The 19,342-nt window shown below is 61.1% G+C and overlaps 3 protein-coding genes across 3 annotated transcripts; 1 reads left to right on the top strand and 2 right to left on the bottom strand.

Annotated features, from left to right (window-relative positions):
• Window positions 1-1,862: 1,862 nt before the first annotated feature.
• On the top strand, window positions 1,863-12,491 carry ECEL1 (endothelin converting enzyme like 1). The gene is made up of 18 exons (XM_064164932.1): window positions 1,863-2,071; window positions 3,577-4,466; window positions 6,224-6,292; window positions 6,454-6,564; window positions 7,078-7,170; window positions 7,394-7,518; window positions 7,907-8,129; window positions 8,278-8,376; window positions 8,475-8,549; window positions 9,028-9,131; window positions 9,348-9,406; window positions 9,548-9,599; window positions 9,844-9,911; window positions 10,012-10,136; window positions 10,385-10,450; window positions 10,681-10,776; window positions 11,371-11,447; window positions 11,665-12,491. The coding sequence occupies exons 2-18, from the start codon at window positions 3,723-3,725 to the stop codon at window positions 11,762-11,764; spliced, it is 2,286 nt and encodes a 761-aa protein (XP_064021002.1). The 5' UTR covers window positions 1,863-2,071; window positions 3,577-3,722; the 3' UTR covers window positions 11,765-12,491.
• LOC135186726 (intestinal-type alkaline phosphatase-like) lies at window positions 12,373-15,856 on the bottom strand. Its single transcript, XM_064164701.1, has 11 exons — window positions 15,787-15,856; window positions 15,145-15,291; window positions 14,911-15,026; window positions 14,499-14,673; window positions 14,181-14,353; window positions 13,959-14,093; window positions 13,795-13,867; window positions 13,575-13,709; window positions 13,268-13,459; window positions 13,040-13,150; window positions 12,373-12,953 (listed from the first exon to the last, which is right to left on the bottom strand). The coding sequence occupies exons 1-11, from the start codon at window positions 15,854-15,856 to the stop codon at window positions 12,691-12,693; spliced, it is 1,590 nt and encodes a 529-aa protein (XP_064020771.1). The 3' UTR covers window positions 12,373-12,690.
• A 760-nt stretch (window positions 15,857-16,616) lies between these two features.
• Window positions 16,617-18,948, bottom strand: LOC135186750 (intestinal-type alkaline phosphatase-like). Its single transcript, XM_064164740.1, has 9 exons — window positions 18,894-18,948; window positions 18,646-18,820; window positions 18,367-18,539; window positions 18,159-18,293; window positions 18,011-18,080; window positions 17,761-17,895; window positions 17,460-17,651; window positions 17,201-17,317; window positions 16,617-16,984 (listed from the first exon to the last, which is right to left on the bottom strand). The coding sequence occupies exons 1-9, from the start codon at window positions 18,924-18,926 to the stop codon at window positions 16,698-16,700; spliced, it is 1,317 nt and encodes a 438-aa protein (XP_064020810.1). The 5' UTR covers window positions 18,927-18,948; the 3' UTR covers window positions 16,617-16,697.
• Between the last annotated feature and the right edge of the window lie 394 nt (window positions 18,949-19,342).

The raw sequence follows: 19,342 nt of genomic DNA, 5'->3' as shown, positions 1-19,342 counted from the left end.
CTTGTGGGCATCCTAGGGTGAGTGCCCTGCACGCCCAGCCTTGTCTGCAACGGCACAACGTCTTTTCCTTCCATCCCACCTTCAGGAGCAGCTGCTTGTCTCTAGTGCCCACTCCACAGGTTGGCACTGCCCACACATCCTCTTGAATCACTAGGTGGAGATTTTTTTGGGGGGAGTCAGATCCTGGAAATGGGTGCAGGCACCATCTGATGCCCTGTGTGTACCGGTAGGTGCTTGTCCTGCACTGCTGTACCCCGGCTTCTGGAGATGCCAGCTCCCGAGGGGTGCTGCAGCACTCTGCGGCCGGCTCAGATTTATCCCTTATTTTATATCCACACGCCTTTAATTTTTACAGCCTGTTGGAGCAATACCCAGGGCTGTTAATAATGCCAGCCCCCCCTCCCCTGTGTGTATCCATCACACCCTCACCAAGGTGCCAAGCAGGTCTCAGGGCTGAATAAGTGCAAGCATGGGGAGGCCAGTGCATGGCACCGAGCTGGGTTGGGCTCATGGAGCAGCCTGGGGGCAGGTTGCATTCTCTTTTTGCACCCCACTGGTGCCTGACTATTGGAGGTGTCCAAGCCAAGGACATCTCTCCAGTGGGATTCATGGAGCCATTCTAACCTGGTGGGTGCCCCAGGAAAGCTTTGCTGCAACACTCAAGAGTGTGCCAAGGTTTGGAAGGTGGATGGCAGTGAATGTTGGAGAGCCTGAGTATGTGTGTGTGTGGGTGCTGTGCATCTGCACTGGTGGGTGCCAATGTGCACAGTTGTACACGTGTGCCACTACCTGTGCACGTGATGGTGTATCTCGGTGCTGGAGCAGTCACTTTATCCAGCACCCCTGGCACTTCACAGTGCCCTAGCACCGAAGGGAACAGACTCAGCTGCTCAAGGCAGCATGGGCTGTGCCTGTGGCCAGGCCATGGTGCCCATGAGGCAAAACAGTGGGTCCCTCACCAGCCAATCAACCCATCCCATGCCAAGCAGGGTCCCCAAGACATATAGCACAGTGCCCACTATGTGCTGCCTGGGGCTCCCACCCCAGCACCCAGGAAGACCAAGAGACCCCTCTGAGCACCCAGGAAGGTGCAAGCATGGGGACGGGGGCCGGTGTGACAGGGCACCCTGAGTGTGGCAGGGCACCCTGAGTGTGGCAGGGCACCCCAATTTTGGCAGGCCTGTGTGACTGTGCAGGGGGCTACAATGGGCAGTGGGAATTGCTGAGTTATAAATCTCCTTGCTGCCCCCCCCTCCCCCCCGGCAGAGCAGCTCACGATATTTATGTTGGGGATTTATCTGCAATGCAGTTTAATATTCCCAGACCTTCATGTGTGTGTGTATGTGAGTGTGTGAGTGCACAGCCCCTTCCCCATGCCACCCCCTGCCCCCCTTTGCCGTCTCCATATCCGTTCTCTCACCCGTAGCCTCCCAGGCTCCATCCCCTGCCCACCCAGAGCCCTTTCCTCCTGCAGCCGTTCTGGCAGGACTGGCCGGGCCCCCCAGGATGCCCGGGCAAGTCAGGAGATGCTGAGCCTCGAGGATGCTCCTGGCACAGCCCACTGGCCATGTCCACTCGTGCCCCTCTTGAATGCTGGGCTACTAGCGGTTGGCAGCAGGGTCCCCGGACGGAGGATGCCAGGTAGTGTGGCACTGCCACGTCCACTAGTGCTAGCCTCCCGGGGTGGGGGGCTCGGGGAGCCCCCCTGCCCTGCCTCCTCGCCGGCGCGGATGAGGTAAGGCTGGCGAGTGGCACTGGGCTGCTCCATTTGCATAATAATCTCGTTAATGGATCCTGGCCTGCGGGAGAGCCGGGCTGGAGACACCACCCCCTCCCCGCCCCGCTGCCTCCCTCCGGCCCTGCCGCTCCGCCAGCCGCGGCGCGGGGCGCGGAGCGGAGCGCGGGGCGCGCAGCCGGACGGGGAGCGCCAAGCTGGCCCGACAGCAGCCCCAGGAAGCCTGCTGACTTCCCCCGAGCAAGCTGGTGAGCACTTCCGAGCACCCCCCGAGATTCCGGGCAGCGTCCCCGAGCATCCCGAGCAGCGTCCTCCAAGTGTCTCGGCGAGCAAGCGGTGAGCGACCCCCCCGAGCAGCCGCGAACATCCCGGGCAGCATCCCAGAAGCATCCCCTGAGCAGCCCCGGCAGCAACCCCTGAGCACCCTGCGAGTATCCCCCCCCCCCATTACCCCGGCATCATCTCGGGGAGCTCTTCCCGAGCATCCCTCGAGCATCCCCCGAGCATTCCCCGAGCACCTCAGACATCATCCCGGCGAGCCTCTCCCGAGCATCCCGGCAAAGCACCTCCCGAGCATCCTGGGCAGCATTCTCCGAGCATCCCGGGAAGCTTCCCCGGTGAATTCTGAGCAGCGTCTGACCGGCATCCTGGAACATCTCCTGAGCATCATGGGCAGCATCCCAAGTAGGATCCCCCGAGCATTCCGGGCAGCTGCCCCGACCCCGTGCCCCACCGTGCCCACTGCCGACTCCGCAAACTTTCCCGCAGGAGCAGCTCCCTGGCACGGGCATTGCCAGGCTGTGGTGCTGGGGCGCAACTTTGCCCAAGTTACGGAGCGAGTGGGAGCTGTGGGTCTTGGGGGGGGGGGGGGGGGGAGGGGAGGGGCGGGTCTCACCAAGGGGACACTGGTCACCTCCTGACCAGCTCTTTGTCCCAAGTCTGTCCTCCCTCATCTGCAAATCCATCTACCATTCTGCACCGAGTAGGTCTGGGGTTCCCCTTTTGAAGCGCCTCTCGAACCCATCTATGCCCCCACCCTCCTTTCCCCACAGGCAGAACCCCTCCTCCCCAGCATGGCACCCCTGTCAGACACCCCCGTCTGTAGGGCACCAGTCAGCACAAAGGGGTTGGTTAAATGGCAGTGGCGATGGGCGGGGGGGTGGGGGGGGTGGGGGGGAAATGCTGTGAGATGTCCGTGGGGTCCAGGACTCCCCCTGGACTGGGATTAACTTTGCGCACACAACGCTCACCACACCACGAATTGACACAACGCAATGCAACGCAGCACACCACGACCCAGCCCGACACAAAGCCACGGTGCGACGCGATGCAACCTGACGCAGGGTTGCACAGCCCAACCCAGCCCCCTAACACCCCAGTATAACGTCTTACCCTGCAGAGCCCCCCCAAAACCCTCTCATCCAAGCTGCTCACTTCCCTCTATGCCCCAGCCAGAGGCACTGGCTGCCCTTGGTGGGACCGGGATGGGAAGGATGCTCATGGTCTGTTGTGAGGGTGGGCTCCTTGGATCACCCCGGACATCCACTGAGTGTGGATGCATTAGGACGAGCGTGTGCATGTGGGACAAAGAGGTGCTGGGGACTAAAACATGCTTAGGATCGTGCAGACAGGATTCTGTCACCAGAGGGGCTGGCAGAGGGGATAGCTATGGGGTATAGCTGTCACCCAGCTGCTAATACCAGAGAGAGTCCCAGTGCCATTAGCAGGGCACACAAGCAGGGACAGTGATGTAGGCAAGGATGACGGCAAGAAGCATTTTTCCCCCCCCCCTCCTTGCTCCTCCCAAACTCTATCTCAACCACCCCCTCTGCCTCTTCCAGGAGCTTCCTGACTCACTCGGGCACCCTCCACCACTTCCTCTCAGCAGGCATGGCTCCAGCATGAATTGTGGGGTGCCCAGGACTGCCCCCTGACTGCCCCGGACCCCTTACATCCACACTTCCTGCGGGGAACCCCATCCCTGGCCATGGAGAAGACCTACTCGTTGACGGCCCACTATGATGAGTTTCAGGAGGTGAAGTACGTGAGCAAGTACCAGAGTGGCACCCTGCCCAATGGCTTTGCCCTCCAGCTGGGCACCGGGACCAAGAAACGCCGTGGAGGGCTGCCACGCTGGAGTCGCCGGGAGGTCTGCCTGCTCTCGGGGCTGGTGTTTGCTGCAGGGCTCTGCGTCATCTTGACGTGCATGTTGGTCCTCAAGTACCTGGCTGCCGAAGGGGATAGCTACTGCCTGGAAGGGTGCCAGGAGAAGAAGGCCTTCCTGCGAGCATCCCGCTTCCTCAGTGCCAACATGGATGCCACCATTGACCCCTGCCAGGACTTCTACTCCTTCGCCTGCGGTGGCTGGCTCCGGCGGCATGGCATTCCCGAGGACAAGCTGGTGTACGGTACCATCGGGGCCATCGCCGAGCAGAACGAGGCCAAGCTGCAGGCGCTGCTGAGCCGCCCCGTGCGGCGCCGAGCCCCCTCCTCAGCCGAGAGGAAGGTCAAGGAGTTCTTCCGCTCCTGCCTGAACCGGGCTGAGATTGACCGGCTGGGCCCGCGGCCCATGCTGGAGGTCATCGGGGAGTGCGGGGGCTGGGATGCCACCCCGGGTCGTGGGGACCTCAATGAGCTGCTCTACAAGACACAGGGGGTCTACAGTGCTGCTGTGCTCTTCTCCCTCACCGTCAGCCTGGATGAGAGGAACACCTCCCGCTACGTCATCCGGGTGAGGGCACCCTACCCCTGTGGCTGTCCCCTGCAGCCACCCACCTGTACTGATGACATCCCTCCAGTGACACCGTCCTTGTCATGGTGGCACTGAATGCCTGCCCTGTGCATGAATTTGGCTGCAGCAGGCAACCAGGCCAGGCACAGCCCATCCTGCCCCCTGGGCTTCTCCCTTCTCCCCATTGCGTGGCACTGATTGTCAGGCTGCTCCAGGGTAAGGGGGGATTTGGGTGGGGGGACACAGAGTGAGGCAGTGCTACCCACCTGGCTGCTGCAGACAGCCCAGAGAGGCACCAGGGTTTCCACAGAGAGCCACTGGCCAAGCCCTTCACCTTGGCATCCTGGCTGCCATCTGCACACAGGGACCAAATCGTAGGAGGTGACAGGGCCATGCCTGCTGCCCCCTTAGCACCAGTCCAGGGTGCTTTGTCAGCCACCCTCAGCCTTGCCAGCCTGTGCTCTTCACCCTGTGGTGCCACTGGGGCATGGGTAGGCTTTGTCTGGGTGGCCAAATCTCAAGCAGCTTTGGTAGGTGTAAGAGTCTGATGGGAGCATGGTGTGGGCACAGCAATGGCATAATGGGATGCCATGGGAGGATGTCAGAGTGGGGGCCACAGCAGTGGCACAGCGGGGACACGGTGGTGGGCACAGCTGGAACATGAAGGTGGGCACATCAGGGATATGGTGGGCATGATGATGGGGATGAGGTGTTGGGGATGACAAGGGCACTGCGGGGGGACACGGTGGTCGGGATAAGTGTCTCTATCCCCTGTGAGATGGTAGGGTTGGGGGTGGCCGCGTGTGAGTGAGGGTCCAGGAGGAGCAGGTGGGTGCTGCCGGGCCGCGCCGCTGTACACTAGAGGGAGCGTGCGGCACAGGGAAGGGCTGCGGGTGGCGGCTGCGGGCGGGGGGCGCCGGGGGAGCGGGGTGTGACAGGGCTGGGTGTCAGGGCTTGGTCGGGGGTGCTGTCAGAGTGTGACGGGGTGCGGATGCTATAGCTGTGATTGTGACAGGGGGCGGGAGGAGGCCCTAGAGGCTGTGGGCTGTGTGTGGCAGTGCCTCTGAGGGAAGCCAAAGCAAAGGGGAGGGATGGGACTGGGGAAAGGGTGGGGGTGCCTGGAGCTGTGTGGACGGAGGGCAGACGGGGCGGGACACGCGTGTGTGCGTGAGCCAGCGAGAAATGGGGAGGGCACGTGTGTGAGGATGCGTGCATGGAGAGGGGTAAACTGGAGAGTGGGTGCAGAGAGGGGCGGGGGGGTTACAGAGGTGTGTGGGAGCGTTGCTAGCGGCTGTGCCTGTGACACAGGATAGCAGCAAGGGTGGTGGTGTGGGGGGGTGTAGGGAGGGGTGTGAAGGCAGGCGTGCCCATGCAGCATGGCTCATCCCTGCAGCTCCCCATGGGGCAGGCTGCAGCCTGAGCAGGGTCAGCCGCGGCGCCAGCATGAGTCAGGGATGTGGCAGTGTGGTGCCAGCATAGGTCAGGCCACGCCACAACCTGTGCCAGGCACGAGTCAGGCCGTGGAGCAGGAGCCTGTCCTTTGCCCTAAGCTTCCAACCCATTGCGTGCTGCCTGCTTCAGCTCCAGCACCCTCTAGCAGGAGGGAAACCGAGGTGCAAGACCTACCTGTGCCCGAGGCTGACTCACCACGCTGCCACTGCACAGATCCAGGGACACCTAGCAATACGGGTAAGGTGAAGAGTGCCTTGCCCAGCACCAGCCCTCACCTCTCCCACTGTCCCCGTCTCTCCCTGCAGATTGACCAGGATGGGCTGACTCTGCCCGAACGGACACTTTACCTGGGGCAGGATGAGGAGAGCGAGAAGGTGAAGAAGAGGCCACACTGATGCAATAAGAGCATCAGGAGAGGGACCAGCACTCAGCATGGGGTGGCAGACAGAGGCCACCCCAGTGCCAGCAGTGCCAGGGGCTGGGGTTCCTGCAGGGCAGAGCAGAGTGTCACTCAGTGTCCCTTTCCTTGGCACAGATCCTAGCTGCATACCGGGTGTTCATGGAGAGGCTGCTTGCCCTCCTGGGAGCTGAACACGTGGAGCAGAAGGCCCAGGAGATCCTGCAGCTGGAGCAGCATCTTGCCAACGTGAGGGAGATGCTTACCCTGGGCTTTGGGGTGCCCTGCTCAACCATTGGGCAACCTGGCCACAGAAGTTTAGGGACTTCCATGCCTGGTCCTTAGGGACCTTATGCCAGTCACTTTGGAAACCTTCACTCCCAAATCTGGAGCATGTCAGCTCCCTGAGGATCCCATCACAGATTCTCAGGGACCCTAAACTTTGACATCTTGAGAACATCCAGTCCCAGCCCTTGGGAAATCATTTCCACATCCCGTCCTTGTAAACCCACTCCAGGCCATTCTGGACTCTATGCCCAGATCTTAGGGACCCCAGGCTCAGCCCTGTGGGAGCACAGTGTCCAGGTCTCAGGTACCCCAACTCCTTGGAGAACTCCCTGACTGGCCCCTGAGACCCCACTGACAGCAAAGGATTCCCAGGATAGAGAGCAGGCAGCGATGCAGGTCAGCTTCTGTGTCCTGACCCTGTGCCACCCCCAAGGTGGGTGGCAGTGTGGTGACAGCCGTGCCCACTCCACGCAGATCACGGTGTCTGAGTACGATGACATGCGCAGGGACGTCAGCAGCATGTACCACAAAGTGACCCTGGGCGAGCTGCAGCGCATCACCCCTACAGTGAGTACCCCCAGTGCCCAACCTGCTACCCCGTGGCTCCCGACTGCCCTGCGCCCCACACCTATCTCTGTCCCCCTGCTCCATGCCCTTGCTGATCACCCTATGTAAGTTCCCCTGAGGGTGATGAATCCATCCTGAACTCTCCATGTTGGGAAGGGGTGGTGGGAGGCTGGAAAGCCTGAAAGGGGTTACCTTCATTGTGGAATGGTGCCCACCCTGGCAGCTCAAATGGAAGCGCTTGCTGGACCGTATCTTCCATGACAACTTCTCAGAGGAGGAGGAGGTGGTGCTGCTGGCCACCGACTACATGCATAAAGTGTCTGACCTCATCCGTGTGACGCCCAGCAGGTGAGGGGTCTGGCAGCACATGTGCCCCTGGCGCCTTCCCCGGCCTGGCAGGGGATTGGCAATGGGGGTGGGTACAGGGTGGCTGTGGCTGGTCTCCTGCCATCGGCTCCGTCCTGAGGAGACCAAGCTGAGAACTGGGATATCAGGAAAGGTCCTGCAAGCAGGTGCTGTTGTGAGCAACTCTCTGGGCCTTTCCATGCCAGACTCATCACCCAGCAGGAGGGACACAGCACTAGCATGTCCCTGCTCCCCCCATAGCCCATGGCCTCCCCAATGGCCTGCCTGGTCCCTGAGCAGGGTATCCTTGTCCTGGCATGTGCTCACCACCTTCCCTGTGTGCCTGGGGACATACCTGGTGGGGGGTCCTGCTCTTGCTCCCTGTCACCAGGATCCTCCACAACTACATGCTGTGGCGCATCGTGGTGGTGCTGAGCGAGCATCTCTCCACACCCTTCCGCGATGCCATTCATGAGCTCTCCAAGGAGATGGAGGGCAATGAGAAGCAGCTGGAGCGGAGCAAGATCTGCTTGAGCCAGGCCAACAAGCACTTTGGCATGGCCCTGGGTGCCCTCTTTGTTGAAGAGCACTTCTCCTCTGTCAGCAAAGCCAAGGTAGATGATGCTGCCTGTGGGCACAAAGTCACCAAGTCCCTGCTGTCACCTTGCCAAGGTGCTACCTGCTACTCCCCCACTGAGGGCTTTCTGGTGGGGTGATGGGTGGTAAGAGCACTGTTTCAGCACCCGTGGTGATCCACTGTAGGTGCAGCAGCTGGTGGAGGACATCAAATACATCCTGGATCAGCGCCTGGATGAGCTGGACTGGATGGATGAGGAGACACGGAGAGCAGCCAGGGCCAAGGTAGTGGCTTCCAGTGTGCAGCCCTGCTCTTGGTCCTGTGACAGCCCACTGGCAACTGGGACGGAGGGGGCTGACTCCTCCGTTCCCTTCGCCCACAGCTTCGGTACATGATGGTGATGATCGGGTACCCTGATTTCCTGTTGAAGCCTGAGGCCATTGACAAGGAGTATGAGGCAAGGCATGACCCAGGGCCATGTGAGGGCATGGGCATGTGGATAGGGGACATGGGCACTGTATCTGCCTCGGGGTCTGTGGAGACCAGGATGGGGATATGATACTGCAAACAAGCCACCTCCTGGCAGCTCGTTATTCCCACCACTTACACGCCACAGCCACATGGGCAGCCCCATACTGTTCCTGGGGTCTGGAATGATGTCTCCTTCCCCATACTGTACCTCCTAGAGCTCAGCTCCACTCTCAGCAAGGGGTGCCACCATGGCCTAGGGGTACCACTAAGGTGATGGAGAAGCAGCTGCACATATGGGCACACAGCATGGGGCATGAGGACAGACTCATGCCACATCCGTCCCATGGCCACAATCCCACACTCTCTGTCCCCAAGGCTGGTGGGACCCCAAGGCCTTGCTCCTGTCACTCCTGGGGATGGTATTTGGAGCTAGGACTTCCCCTGACATCTCTATGTCCCCTCAGTTCGATGTGGATGAGAAGACCTACTTCAAGAACATCCTCAACAGCATCGCCTTCAGCATCAGGCTCTCAGTGAAGAAGATACGGCAGGAGGTGGACAAGTCTGCGTGGGTATCCCCTTGCCCTAGGGCTGGCACAGGGGGCATGGCATGACCCCACCAACACCCTCAGTTCCCCATGGCCTGTTGGACCCCACAGGGTGTAGGCAGGAGGGCAAAGGTGAAGCCAGGAATGCCCCTTGTCTCCCCAGATGTGCAAGTGGGTGGCATTTCTATAACCCTCAAGGTGTCCCCTCACCCTGGCACCATTGTTTCTTCCTGCAGGTGGCTGCTGCCTCCCCAGGCACTGAATGCCTACTATCTGCCCAACAAGAACCAGATGGGTGAGGCATTGCCCAGTCCCAAGAGCTCAGCCTCCTGGGAGTGAGGGAGAGGGCCTGGGAGGGGGGAGGCACAGTGCAGGGTCCCCTGCTGCCAAGTGGTGCTGCAGGGTACCCAACTGCAATATTCTCCTGTGTCCCTAGTGTTCCCTGCTGGCATCCTGCAGCCCACTCTCTATGACCCTGAGTTCCCACAGTGAGTGTGGAGATGGGGCATGGGTGGGGGGGTGCTAGAGCAGGGGAGGGAGCTTGGGACAGGTGCATGGGTCAGGGGCTGCCAGGGCAGAGGAAAGGGCAGGGGCTGGGGGGTGCTAGGGCAGGGGATAGGGCTGGGGACAGGGCTGGGGGGTATAAGGGCAGGGTATGGAGGTGCCAGGTCCTGGGGTCACTACCATCCCCACCAGCACCATGCCCTCCACCCTCTGCTCCCTACCCAACAGGTCTCTGAACTATGGTGGAATCGGCACCATCATTGGGCACGAGCTGACACACGGCTACGACGACTGGGGTGAGCGACCCCCCCACACCTCATGCCAGGGTGCGAGATGGGTGGGCTGGGGGCAGCCAGGTGGGACCCCTGAGCCTCTTGGTGGCGTCTGCCTTGGCAGGGGGCCAGTATGACCGCCACGGGAACCTGGTGCACTGGTGGACAGAGCGGTCCTACAGCAAGTTCCTGAAGAAGGCGCAGTGCATCGTCAACCTCTACGACAACTTCACCGTCTACAACCAGCGGGTGAGACCGCCCTCGCCCACCGGGCAGCGCCCCAGCACCTGCTGCCCCGTGGAGGGGTGCCCAGCGCTCCAGCGCACGGGCTGGGTGCCTGCAGAGGAGCTCTGCCCAGCCCTAAGACCTGACAGCTCATTGCATCTCAGAAGGGAAATTTCTCAGGGCAGGGGGTGGAGGCAACTGAGGTGCCAAGGTGGGGGTGCCTGGCTGGGGGCACATCTCTGCACATCCCACCACCTCTCCTCTCTTGGCAGGTGAATGGCAAACACACCCTGGGGGAGAACATTGCCGACATGGGAGGCCTCAAACTTGCCTACTATGTAAGTGTCCACCCATCCTGGGCTGCCGTAGCCATGGCAGGGTCATGGGGCAATTTCTGATGCCATCCCCACTGGGTGGACAGGAGATGCCCCTCTGCAGGCCCATCTTGTTCGCTGCAGCAGGAAGAGGGCATGAGCCTCCTTGCTGCTTGCTGGGGAGTTTGGGGGGGTGTTTGTGGCCGTTTTGGAGGAGGTCTCAGGCCATGCTGAGGGCACTCTTTGTTCTCCAGGCCTACCAGAAGTGGGTGCGGGAGCACGGCCCCGAGCACCCTCTGCACCACCTGAAATACACTCACGATCAGCTTTTCTTCATCGCCTTTGCCCAGGTGAGCCCCTGCCCTCCCCGTGCCAGAGTGAGGGGGTCTCCCTATGTGGAGCCAGTGGCTCCAAGAGATGGCGTTGAGAGCCATAGGGGACCTGGTGCCCATGGCCAGGAGCCAGGCTTGGCTGCATCAGCAAGTCCTCAAGGTATGAGGTTTAGCCCTGCAAGGAGCACCCTGCTCCACTGCTCCTGTGGGCCCTACGATAGCAAATGTGTCCTCTCCATCACCTATAGAGTCCCCACAGTACAAATGTGTATGACATCATGCTTCCAGGAGACCCTGCAGCCAGGCAGCTCACAACCCCAGGGCACCCTACAGTGACAATGCCTCTGTGCTCTCTCACCTGTACCATGCACAGAGGTTCCCAGGGCACCCTACAATGACAGTGCCTCTGTGCTCTCTCACCTGTACCACACACAGAGGTTCCCAGGCACCCTACAATAACAACGCCTCAGTGCTCTCCCAGCCCACCTGTACCATACACAGAGGCTCCCAGGAGACCCTCCAATAACAAGCAGCCAGAAAAATCATGCCCTGGTGGGTGCCAGTGGGTGCTGACACTCAGGCTGCCCCAATGGGACCCCTTCTTGCCTGCAGAACTGGTGCATCAAGCGGCGATCCCAGTCCATCTACCTGCAGGTGCTGACGGACAAGCACGCCCCGGAGCACTACAGGTACCAGCTGGTCCCGGCACGGCCGGGGGAGCACAGTGGGTGCAGCTTTCCTCATGGCTGGCAGTGCCAAGCAAGGTGGGATTTGCACCAGTGCAGCACAAGAAGGGGGCAGAGGGTAGGGTGCTGCTGGGGTGAGTGGATGCCTGGAGTGGGGTGCATGGGAGTGGCAGAGGTAGGGCAAGAGGTGCTCAGCTGAGTTGTTCCTCCCTCCTGGCAGGGTCCTGGGCAGTGTCTCGCAGTTCGAGGAGTTTGGACGGGTTTTCCACTGCCCCAAGAACTCACCCATGAACCCGGTGCACAAGTGCTCAGTGTGGTGAGACCAATCTCCCCGGCAGGCTGGCACCCCCATCTCCATCCCTTCCTGAATGCCACTCTGTGCCTGCTCCCCACCTCCAGCCACTTCCCCTCCTACTCTCCAGACAAAGGGAGCACTCCTGGGTGACACGGGGGGGGTCACTCCTGCCAAAGACAGGCATCGGCCAGAGGGGTGGAGGCAGCAGGGAGACGCTTGGAGTGGGCAGGATCTCCTGCCCAGAGGCAGATGACTCCTGCCCCTCCTTTTCTTAGCCCTGACTGAAAACTAGGGGACCCTGAGTCCCCATCGAGGACCTAGGCAATGCAGGGCACCCTCCAAGCACCTGTGTACTCCCTCTTCTGCCCACCCCAAATCCTTCACCCAGCCCTCCCACACCCGGCCCAGCACTGGCCGAGGCAGGAATAGTGATCCAGAGACACCATGGGGCTGCCCCACACCAAAAGTCTCCTGCTGCCTGGTGCTCTCCCCAACGTTCCCTATGCCAGACCCAACCTGTGCCCACATCTGCCCTGCCAGTGGGTGGGCACAGGTGGCAGAGCCTGGGAATGGGTGCTGCCAGCCTGCCCCAGGAGCAGGGGAACACAGACACTTGCTGTATTGTTTGCTGCTGTTTCTGGTCAATAAAGCACTGGACATGCCAGGCAGGTGCAAGGGGCCGTGGGATGGGCAGCAGTGGGCAGCACCCCCAGCCTTGCCTGCACAGCACAGGTACCTACACCCTGCTTACACACCTGTCCCATCAGCCTCACACTCTATTAAACATTGAGCACCCCATGTAGGTGGCACAGAGCCCACTCATACTCAGGATTTGGTGGCCCAGACCAAGGATGCTCCAAAATGCCACCATCCACCTGTGGGTGCCACAGCCACGGGGAGGAGGGCAATGAGGGTCCAGCAGTGCCTGTGGGATGACCTTGAGCCGTGGAGTCAGTTGAAGAGAGGCAGGAGAAGGGTGGGCAGCAGCAGGGCCAGAGGGGCTGCACGAATGCCAGGGGCAGAGTCGCGCTGGCGGCAGGCGGTGTAGGGCTCGAGGCAGGCGGCGTAGGCCATGACGTGTGCCACGTAGGTTTGCTCCTGCACGCCATGGAAAAGATGGGCCATAGGGCCCTTGGCCAGGATGGCAACGTCCTCACCGCCGTGGGTTTCAGAGTCGAGCGGCACAGCTGCCTGCTGCTTGTAGCTGTACATGGCTGGAGAGGAGAGAGATGGTAGTGAGCGGAGCAGCAGTGACCCCCAGCCCTGCTCCACCACCCGGCCATGGTCCCTGTGTCCTCACCAGCTGTGCTCTCATTCACGTCGGGCCGCGTGGCACCCGGGTAGCCCGGCCCGTTCCCGTAGAGGATGGACGTGTAACTCTTCTGGTCAGCGGCTCTGCTGGGGGCCAGGCCTGGGAAAGGCAACGATCAGCCAAGAAACCCCTCTGCCACCCCTCCAGCTGCAGCCAGAGCTGGCAGCAGCTGGCACAGGGTCGTGCCCCACCCTCAGCAGCCAGGCAGAGCCCTACCGAAGATAGAGGAGCCACGCAGGGTGTAGCCACCAAAGGAGAAGACGTGCGAGTGGTCGGCGGTGATGACAGTGAGGGTCTCTGCCTCGTCCGTCAGGGCCCCTGCCCGGTCAATGGCCCAGTCAAACTCCACCGCCTCCTTCAGTGCCTTGTGGGCTTCACCGCTGTGGTGGCCATGGTCAATTCTACCACCTGCAGATGGGCACCCGTGGTGGGCTGGGGACCAACGGCAGAATCCCCAGCCCTTACCCCCGCCCTAGGATGTGTGACCCCCATCTCACCCACCCCCCGGTAAGCCCTGACTTACCTTCCACAAAGAGATAGAAGCCGTTGGGGTTCCTGCTCAGGATGGTGATGGCTGCCTCTGTCATCTCAGTAAGCGACGGGTCCAGGGTAGAATTACTCTCCAGCACGTACTTCATGTCCCCAGGCTCAAAGAGCCCTAGAAGGGGACATGTTGGGGACAGCCTGAGTGCCTGCATGCATCGCAGTGGCTGACAGGTCCCAGGACGTGGGACATTTGTTACCCATCAAATATTGCACGTCGGGGTCCGCAGCAGCAGCCAGCATCTCTGTCTTGTTCCAGACATAGCGAGCATGCTGCAGGCAAATCCCAGAGGGAGTTAGAGCTGGTGCCCAGCCCTGTGCCTGGGGGCAGTGGGCAGAGGACTGTCCCTGACGCATCACCCACCTCCCGGCCCTCCAGCCACTTGTTGATGAGGTTAAGCCCATCCTCACGTGTCCCATTCTCAGATGGGTAGTTGGGGTACTCGGGGTCTGGTGTCCCCACAGGGGTCATGTATTTTCGACCACCTCCCAGGATCACCTAGAGGGAATGAAATGGGTGCAATATTAGCGGGGGTGCCTGGGGTGGGTCTCCCTCTGCTGCCCCCTCACATGCATGAATGCTCACGTTGATGGGGACATTGTTGACCAGCTGCCAGGCGATGTCCTTGCAGCCCTCGTCCCGGGCCTCCTGAGGCATGTTAGCATCTCCGTACCAGTTGCGGTTCACCACATGGGCGTAGGTCCCCGAGGGTGATGCGTGCTGCACCCGCGTCGTCGTCACGATGCCCACTGCCTTCCCTGCCGCGCCCCCAACCGTCAGGCCCCGCGAAGGGTGATGCAGGGGCCCCCCCCCACCAAGCCCTGGGGTGCTCGTGGTGGGACAGCCCCTGGTATGACACCCCTTGTCCACGCAGGCTTCCCCCAGCCCTGTGCCACTCGTTACCGGCTTTGTGAGCTCGCTCCAGCACCGAGATCACCTCGTTGCCTGCCGTGGTGTTGCACTGCCCGTAGCGGGCAGCAGCGCTCAGTCCTACCGTCTGGTAGTTGCCCTTCACCCCGCAGAGGTAGGCTGTGGCTGTCCCCGCGCTGTCGGGCACCTGCCGGTCCACGTTGTACGTCTGCCAAGGACAGGTGCTGGGCTCTGGGAAGGGGCAGCTGGCAGAGAGGTGCTCCCCACCCAGTGCCCCTCGCCATGCTCATTCCCTCACCTGAGGTCAAGTGAGGGCTGGGCAGGGATTCTGTACACCCCATACATGCATCCCTGGGGTGCTTCTGCACCCACATCCCCACGGGCATCTCTCTGGCTCCATGCCCAGCATCACGCTGGCCCTGTGCCCCGTGTGGCAGAGATTTACCTTGGAGAGAGCCACATAGGGGAAAGCATCCAGGGCAAGGGGAGTCTCAGGGCCCAGCTTCCCCTGCTCCTGCCCCTTCAGGATGCGAGTGGCCGTGATGCTGGGTAGCCCAAATCCTGGGAGAGAAGAGTGTGGCTTGGTCACTACTCTCTGGACCAGGTGATCTCCCTGCATCCTGCTCCACAGGGCATGGGTTGTGGCAGCCTGCCCACTGGGGATGCCAATGAGACTCACCGTCCCCAAGGAAGAGGATGAGGTTTTTGGCTTGGCCTATCCTGGGCTGGAGATTGAAGGAGGCCTCGATAGCTGCAGCCGCCTGCTTGTTCCAGAAGGATGGATTCTCCTCCTCCACTGGGACAAGGCAGTACCCATCAGTTCCAGCTCACCAGCACCTGCATCCCTGAGGTACTTGCTTCCCTGGGGCACCCACATCTTTGGTGGCTGCTCGCTTCCTGGACACTCTCATGCTGGGACCTCCTCTAACATGGCCTGAGCAGGTCAGGAGTAGGGGCCAGTGCATGGCACAAGGGTCCTGGGACAGGGAAGGAGGGGGGCAGCAAAAATGCATATGATGTGGAGTTTTCTAGCAGGTGGGATGAGACCAAATCCATGGTTGGAGGTTGAGGCTGCAAGGCAATTTCCATAGACCCTTCCAGCCCAGAAACAAGTAGGAACCTGGCCCCAGAAGGGAAAATCATCTCAAAGAGTCCAGAAAAGCAGGAATGACTCCCTGTAACCCTTGCAGAGCTGAGCAGCCCCTGGCTCCTCTCCCCAAACTTTCCCTGAGTCCAGCCACGCTGGTGCCCTGTTGTGAGACCCACTTCCCCAGGCACCCACTGCAGCCAGCCCAGCACCCAGCCCCATCCTTGTCCCCACCTGGGATGACAGCAGTGCTGGGCCCTGCCCAGAGGACCAGGCAGAAGATGAAGGGTGCCAGGAGATGCATGGTGAGATCCAGTAGCCTGGTGTCACTGGCAGTGACTGCAGCTCTAGCAGAGGTGGGGAGGAACTTTGGACCAGGACCAGCCCTTGCAGGGTATGTGGAGGAGTCTGTCACATCTCCAATAGCCTGACATGGTCTTGTACAAAGTCAGCACAAAGGCCGTGGGGCTGGGTTGCTGGCACGTTCTTGGCATACTACCGTATCGCTGCTAGAGGATTGACAGACCTGGGGTGCAGAGGGCAAGAGGATGGGCACTGCCCATCCGGCATCAGTGCCTGCCCCAGTGACAGTGCTGCAGTGTCAGGAAGGGTCACGCCTTGATCTGGGGTGCCACAGATAGCACTGAGCATTGGACCTGAGCAACAGCAGCCACTCATGCACTGAGCATCCCTGCTCTCTGCCCTGCTCCTTGCTTAGCCCCTGCTGGGAAGGTGTCACTCCCTGTGCAATGTGCCCCAGTCTGTCAAAGCTGGGGACACACACGGCCTCTCCTCACTCTCTTTTCACCACCTCCTTCACCCCAGGGCTTCCAGTGCTGGTTGCAAGAGGAACTGGAGGCACTGCCATCTGGGGGATCCAATGTGTGGGGCAAGATAGAAAGGTTTAGGTTGGAAGGGACCTCAAAGATCATCTAGTTCCAACCCCCTGCCATAGGCAGGGACATTTCCCACAAGAATATCTTTGAAGGTGACTACTGCTGCAAACCCATGTCACCACAGAGAACAACAACCTGTGTTTTATTGCATCCCTTGATCCTGGCCACAGTGCAAACCTGTCTGCCAAGCCCCTCAGTGGGGTATCTCAGGGTAGCCCAAGCATCTTGCCTTGACCTGAGGCTTGGCTGTCAGCCCCCCACCATCTGGACAACCATGCAGAGGGCCAGGAGGGTGAGAAGGGGCTGTGAGGAGCACTGGGTGCCATGAGAGGCCCTGCGGGCTGCTCCACACCCGGGCTCAGCAGCGTAGGGCTCGATGCAGGCAGCATATGCCATGGCATGGGCGATGTAGTGCTGCTCCTGCACCCCGTGGAAGAGGTGAGCCATGGGGCCCTGGGCCAGCACCACCACATCTTCTCCACTGTGGGTCTCTGTCTCCAGGGGCACAGCTGCCTGCTGCCTGTAGTCCTTGTCCTCTGCAGGAGGGGTAAAAGAAATGGGTCTGAGGGCAACTCTCATCACCCTACTCATCTCAGAGACAGGGGGCAGCTCTCATCACCCTGGCATCAGGGTAATTGCTGCTCAAGGGACTCCTCAGCCACATGGTGGCACCGGGACCCCATGCAGCCCCGGTGGTTGTGCCTCTGGGCTGCTGCCCCGGTGGCCCCATGCCCCACCCAGCAGACTCCTACCCGTGGCAGGGAGGCTGGGAGCCGGGCGGCCCCCATTGCGGATGCTGTAGCCAGGCCCATTGCCATAGAGGATGCTGGTGTATGCTTGCTTGTCCTTGGCTTTCTTGGGGGCCAGCCCTGGCACAAGGAAAGGCATTGTCACTCCTTGTCGCAGCCAGGTACCTCTCCCCAGCTCCTCACCTTGGTCAGCTCAGCCTTTGGTGGAAGCAAAACAGGAAGGAGGGAACAGGCATTCACACTCCCCCTCCCTGAGACCCACCAAAGATGGAGGTGCCACGCAGTGTGTTGCCCCCAAAGGTGAAGACGTGGGAGTGGTCAGCTGTCACCACAGTCAAGGTGTCAGAGGGGGAGGTGAGCTCCCCTGCCCGTGCCACTGCGCGGTCCAGCATGACTGTCTCCATCAGCGCCTGCTTGGCCTGGCCGCCATGATGGCCATGGTCGATCCTGCCACCTGCACAAGGAACGTGGCTGTCACTTTCTGCCTGGTCCCCTGGGACACCTACCTGCTCCCAGGGCCTGCCTCCCAGCCCAAGCCATGCTGCCTGCCTAGGGCTACTTGCCTTCCACAAAGAGGAAGAAGCCGTTGGGGTTCCTGCGCAGGATGCGAATGGCCTTTTCCGTCATCTCCACGATGGAAGGGTCCGTGGAGGCATTGCGGTTCAGCTCGTACTTCATGTCCTTGGGCTCAAACAGGCCTGCAGGAGCAGGGCATGGGGAGTCTCTGCCAGTCCTACTGCATGCCCCATCAGCGTCCCCAGAGCAGGGAGAAGGAGGCAGCATTACTGGTGGTGCAGGCAGCAACGTGCTTACCCATCAGGTGGCTCACAGAGTCATCCTCAACTGCATCCAGGCCCTTCTTGTCCCAGACATAGCGGGCACCCTGCCAGCAAAAACCGAGCCAGTGCCAAAGGCACATGCCACATGCCCACAGCTATCTCCCCTTTGCCTGGTGTGGTACCTGCTTGCCACTCAGCCACTCAGCAATCAAGTCAAGACCATCCTTCCTGGTGCCATTCTGAGCTGAGTCTTTTGGGTACTCAGGGTCCGGGGTCCGCTTGGGGGTCATGTACATCCGCCCACCGCCCAGGATCACCTGCTGGGGAGCTCAGCAGAACATTCCAATGTTCCCAGTGCCCCCTCCCTCCCATACCTGCTCCCCAGCTCACATTGATGTCTGTGTTGTGCACCAGCTGGTAGGCAATGTCCTTGCAGCCATCTCGCAGCGCCTCCTTGGGCATGTTGGCATCGGCATACCAGGTCCGGCTGGCCGAGTGGGCATAGGCTGCCCCAGGGGACGCATGCTGCACCCGTGTGGTTGTCACGATGCCCACGGACTTGCCTGCAGTGCAGGCAAGGTTTTTACAGGGAGCCTGTCCAGCTCCTGCGTGGCATGGGATGCATGTGCCATGCCAGGCTCTCTGACAGAGCTTCCTGCTGCCCCGTACCCGCCAGCCTGGCCCGGTGCAGGATGGAGTCCACCTCGTTGCCAAACGTGGTGTGGCATTTGCCATAGACAGCTGCCCCGCTCAGCCCCAGCGTCTTGGCATTAGACTTCACCCCACAGAGGTAGGCTGTGCCTGTGCCAGCACTGTCAGGTACTTGTCGGTCAATGGTGTAGGTCTGGAAGCAAGCAGGGGCCAGTGGGTTTTTGGGCAGGGCAGCAGGGCCAATCCCCTGTCTCTGCCCCACTCACCTTGGCCAGGGCCACATGGGGAAAGGTCTCCATGGCCAGGACGCTCTCCTCGCCGGAGCCTCCAGCCAGCTGCCCCTTGTAGATCCGAGCCGCCGATATGGTGGGCAGCCCCATCCCTGCGGGCACGGCAGAGCCGCCCAGCGGTGAGGGGCTGGGGCCAGAGGCCAGTCCTGCCCTCCCCAGGCATTGCCAGCCGCAAGGAAAGGAGCTGGGCTAGCTGCGCCTGCTCGTCAGCCACGTCCCCCGGCTATAGCGCAGCCACGGAGCTGCAGGGGCTGGCTGGGACTCGGGCACTCACCGTCACCCATGAAGAGGATGATGTTTTTGGCTCGCCGTGCTGCTGGCTGCAACGCCAGCGCCAGCTCTAGCCTCCTTCTGGCCCCTTTGTTCCAGTAGTCGGGGGTCTTCTCGGCATCTGGAGGTGAGAGCAGGGCTGGGGGAGCGCAGGG

Source organism: Pogoniulus pusillus, chromosome 26 (assembly GCF_015220805.1).
Source record: "Pogoniulus pusillus isolate bPogPus1 chromosome 26, bPogPus1.pri, whole genome shotgun sequence".
In the NCBI taxonomy this organism is placed as follows: Eukaryota; Metazoa; Chordata; class Aves; order Piciformes; family Lybiidae; genus Pogoniulus; species Pogoniulus pusillus.
Note: the sequence above shows the minus strand (reverse complement) of the source record. Positions and strands in the feature narration are given on the sequence as shown.

What these genes read in the sequence shown, in the direction of transcription:
- ECEL1 (XM_064164932.1), top strand. Translation starts at nt 3,723, where the DNA reads ATGGAGAAGACCTACTCGTTGACGGCCCACTATGATGAGTTTCAGGAG. An exon ending in CCATTGACAAGGAGTATGAG is followed by an intron (nt 8,550 to 9,027) that starts GCAAGGCATGAC and finishes ATGTCCCCTCAG; the next exon opens with TTCGATGTGGATGAGAAGAC. An exon ending in TATGACCCTGAGTTCCCACA is followed by an intron (nt 9,600 to 9,843) that starts GTGAGTGTGGAG and finishes CCTACCCAACAG; the next exon opens with GTCTCTGAACTATGGTGGAA.
- LOC135186726 (XM_064164701.1), bottom strand. Translation starts at nt 15,856, where the DNA reads ATGCATCTCCTGGCACCCTTCATCTTCTGCCTGGTCCTCTGGGCAGGG. An exon ending in TCAACAATGTCCCCATCAAC is followed by an intron (nt 14,094 to 14,180) that starts GTGAGCATTCAT and finishes CATTCCCTCTAG; the next exon opens with GTGATCCTGGGAGGTGGTCG. An exon ending in GCGTGGCTCCTCTATCTTCG is followed by an intron (nt 13,151 to 13,267) that starts GTAGGGCTCTGC and finishes TGCCTTTCCCAG; the next exon opens with GCCTGGCCCCCAGCAGAGCC.
- LOC135186750 (XM_064164740.1), bottom strand. Translation starts at nt 18,926, where the DNA reads ATGGAGACCTTTCCCCATGTGGCCCTGGCCAAG. An exon ending in GCACCGGGCCAGGCTGGCGG is followed by an intron (nt 18,540 to 18,645) that starts GTACGGGGCAGC and finishes CCTGCACTGCAG; the next exon opens with GCAAGTCCGTGGGCATCGTG. An exon ending in TGCACAACACAGACATCAAT is followed by an intron (nt 18,294 to 18,366) that starts GTGAGCTGGGGA and finishes GCTCCCCAGCAG; the next exon opens with GTGATCCTGGGCGGTGGGCG.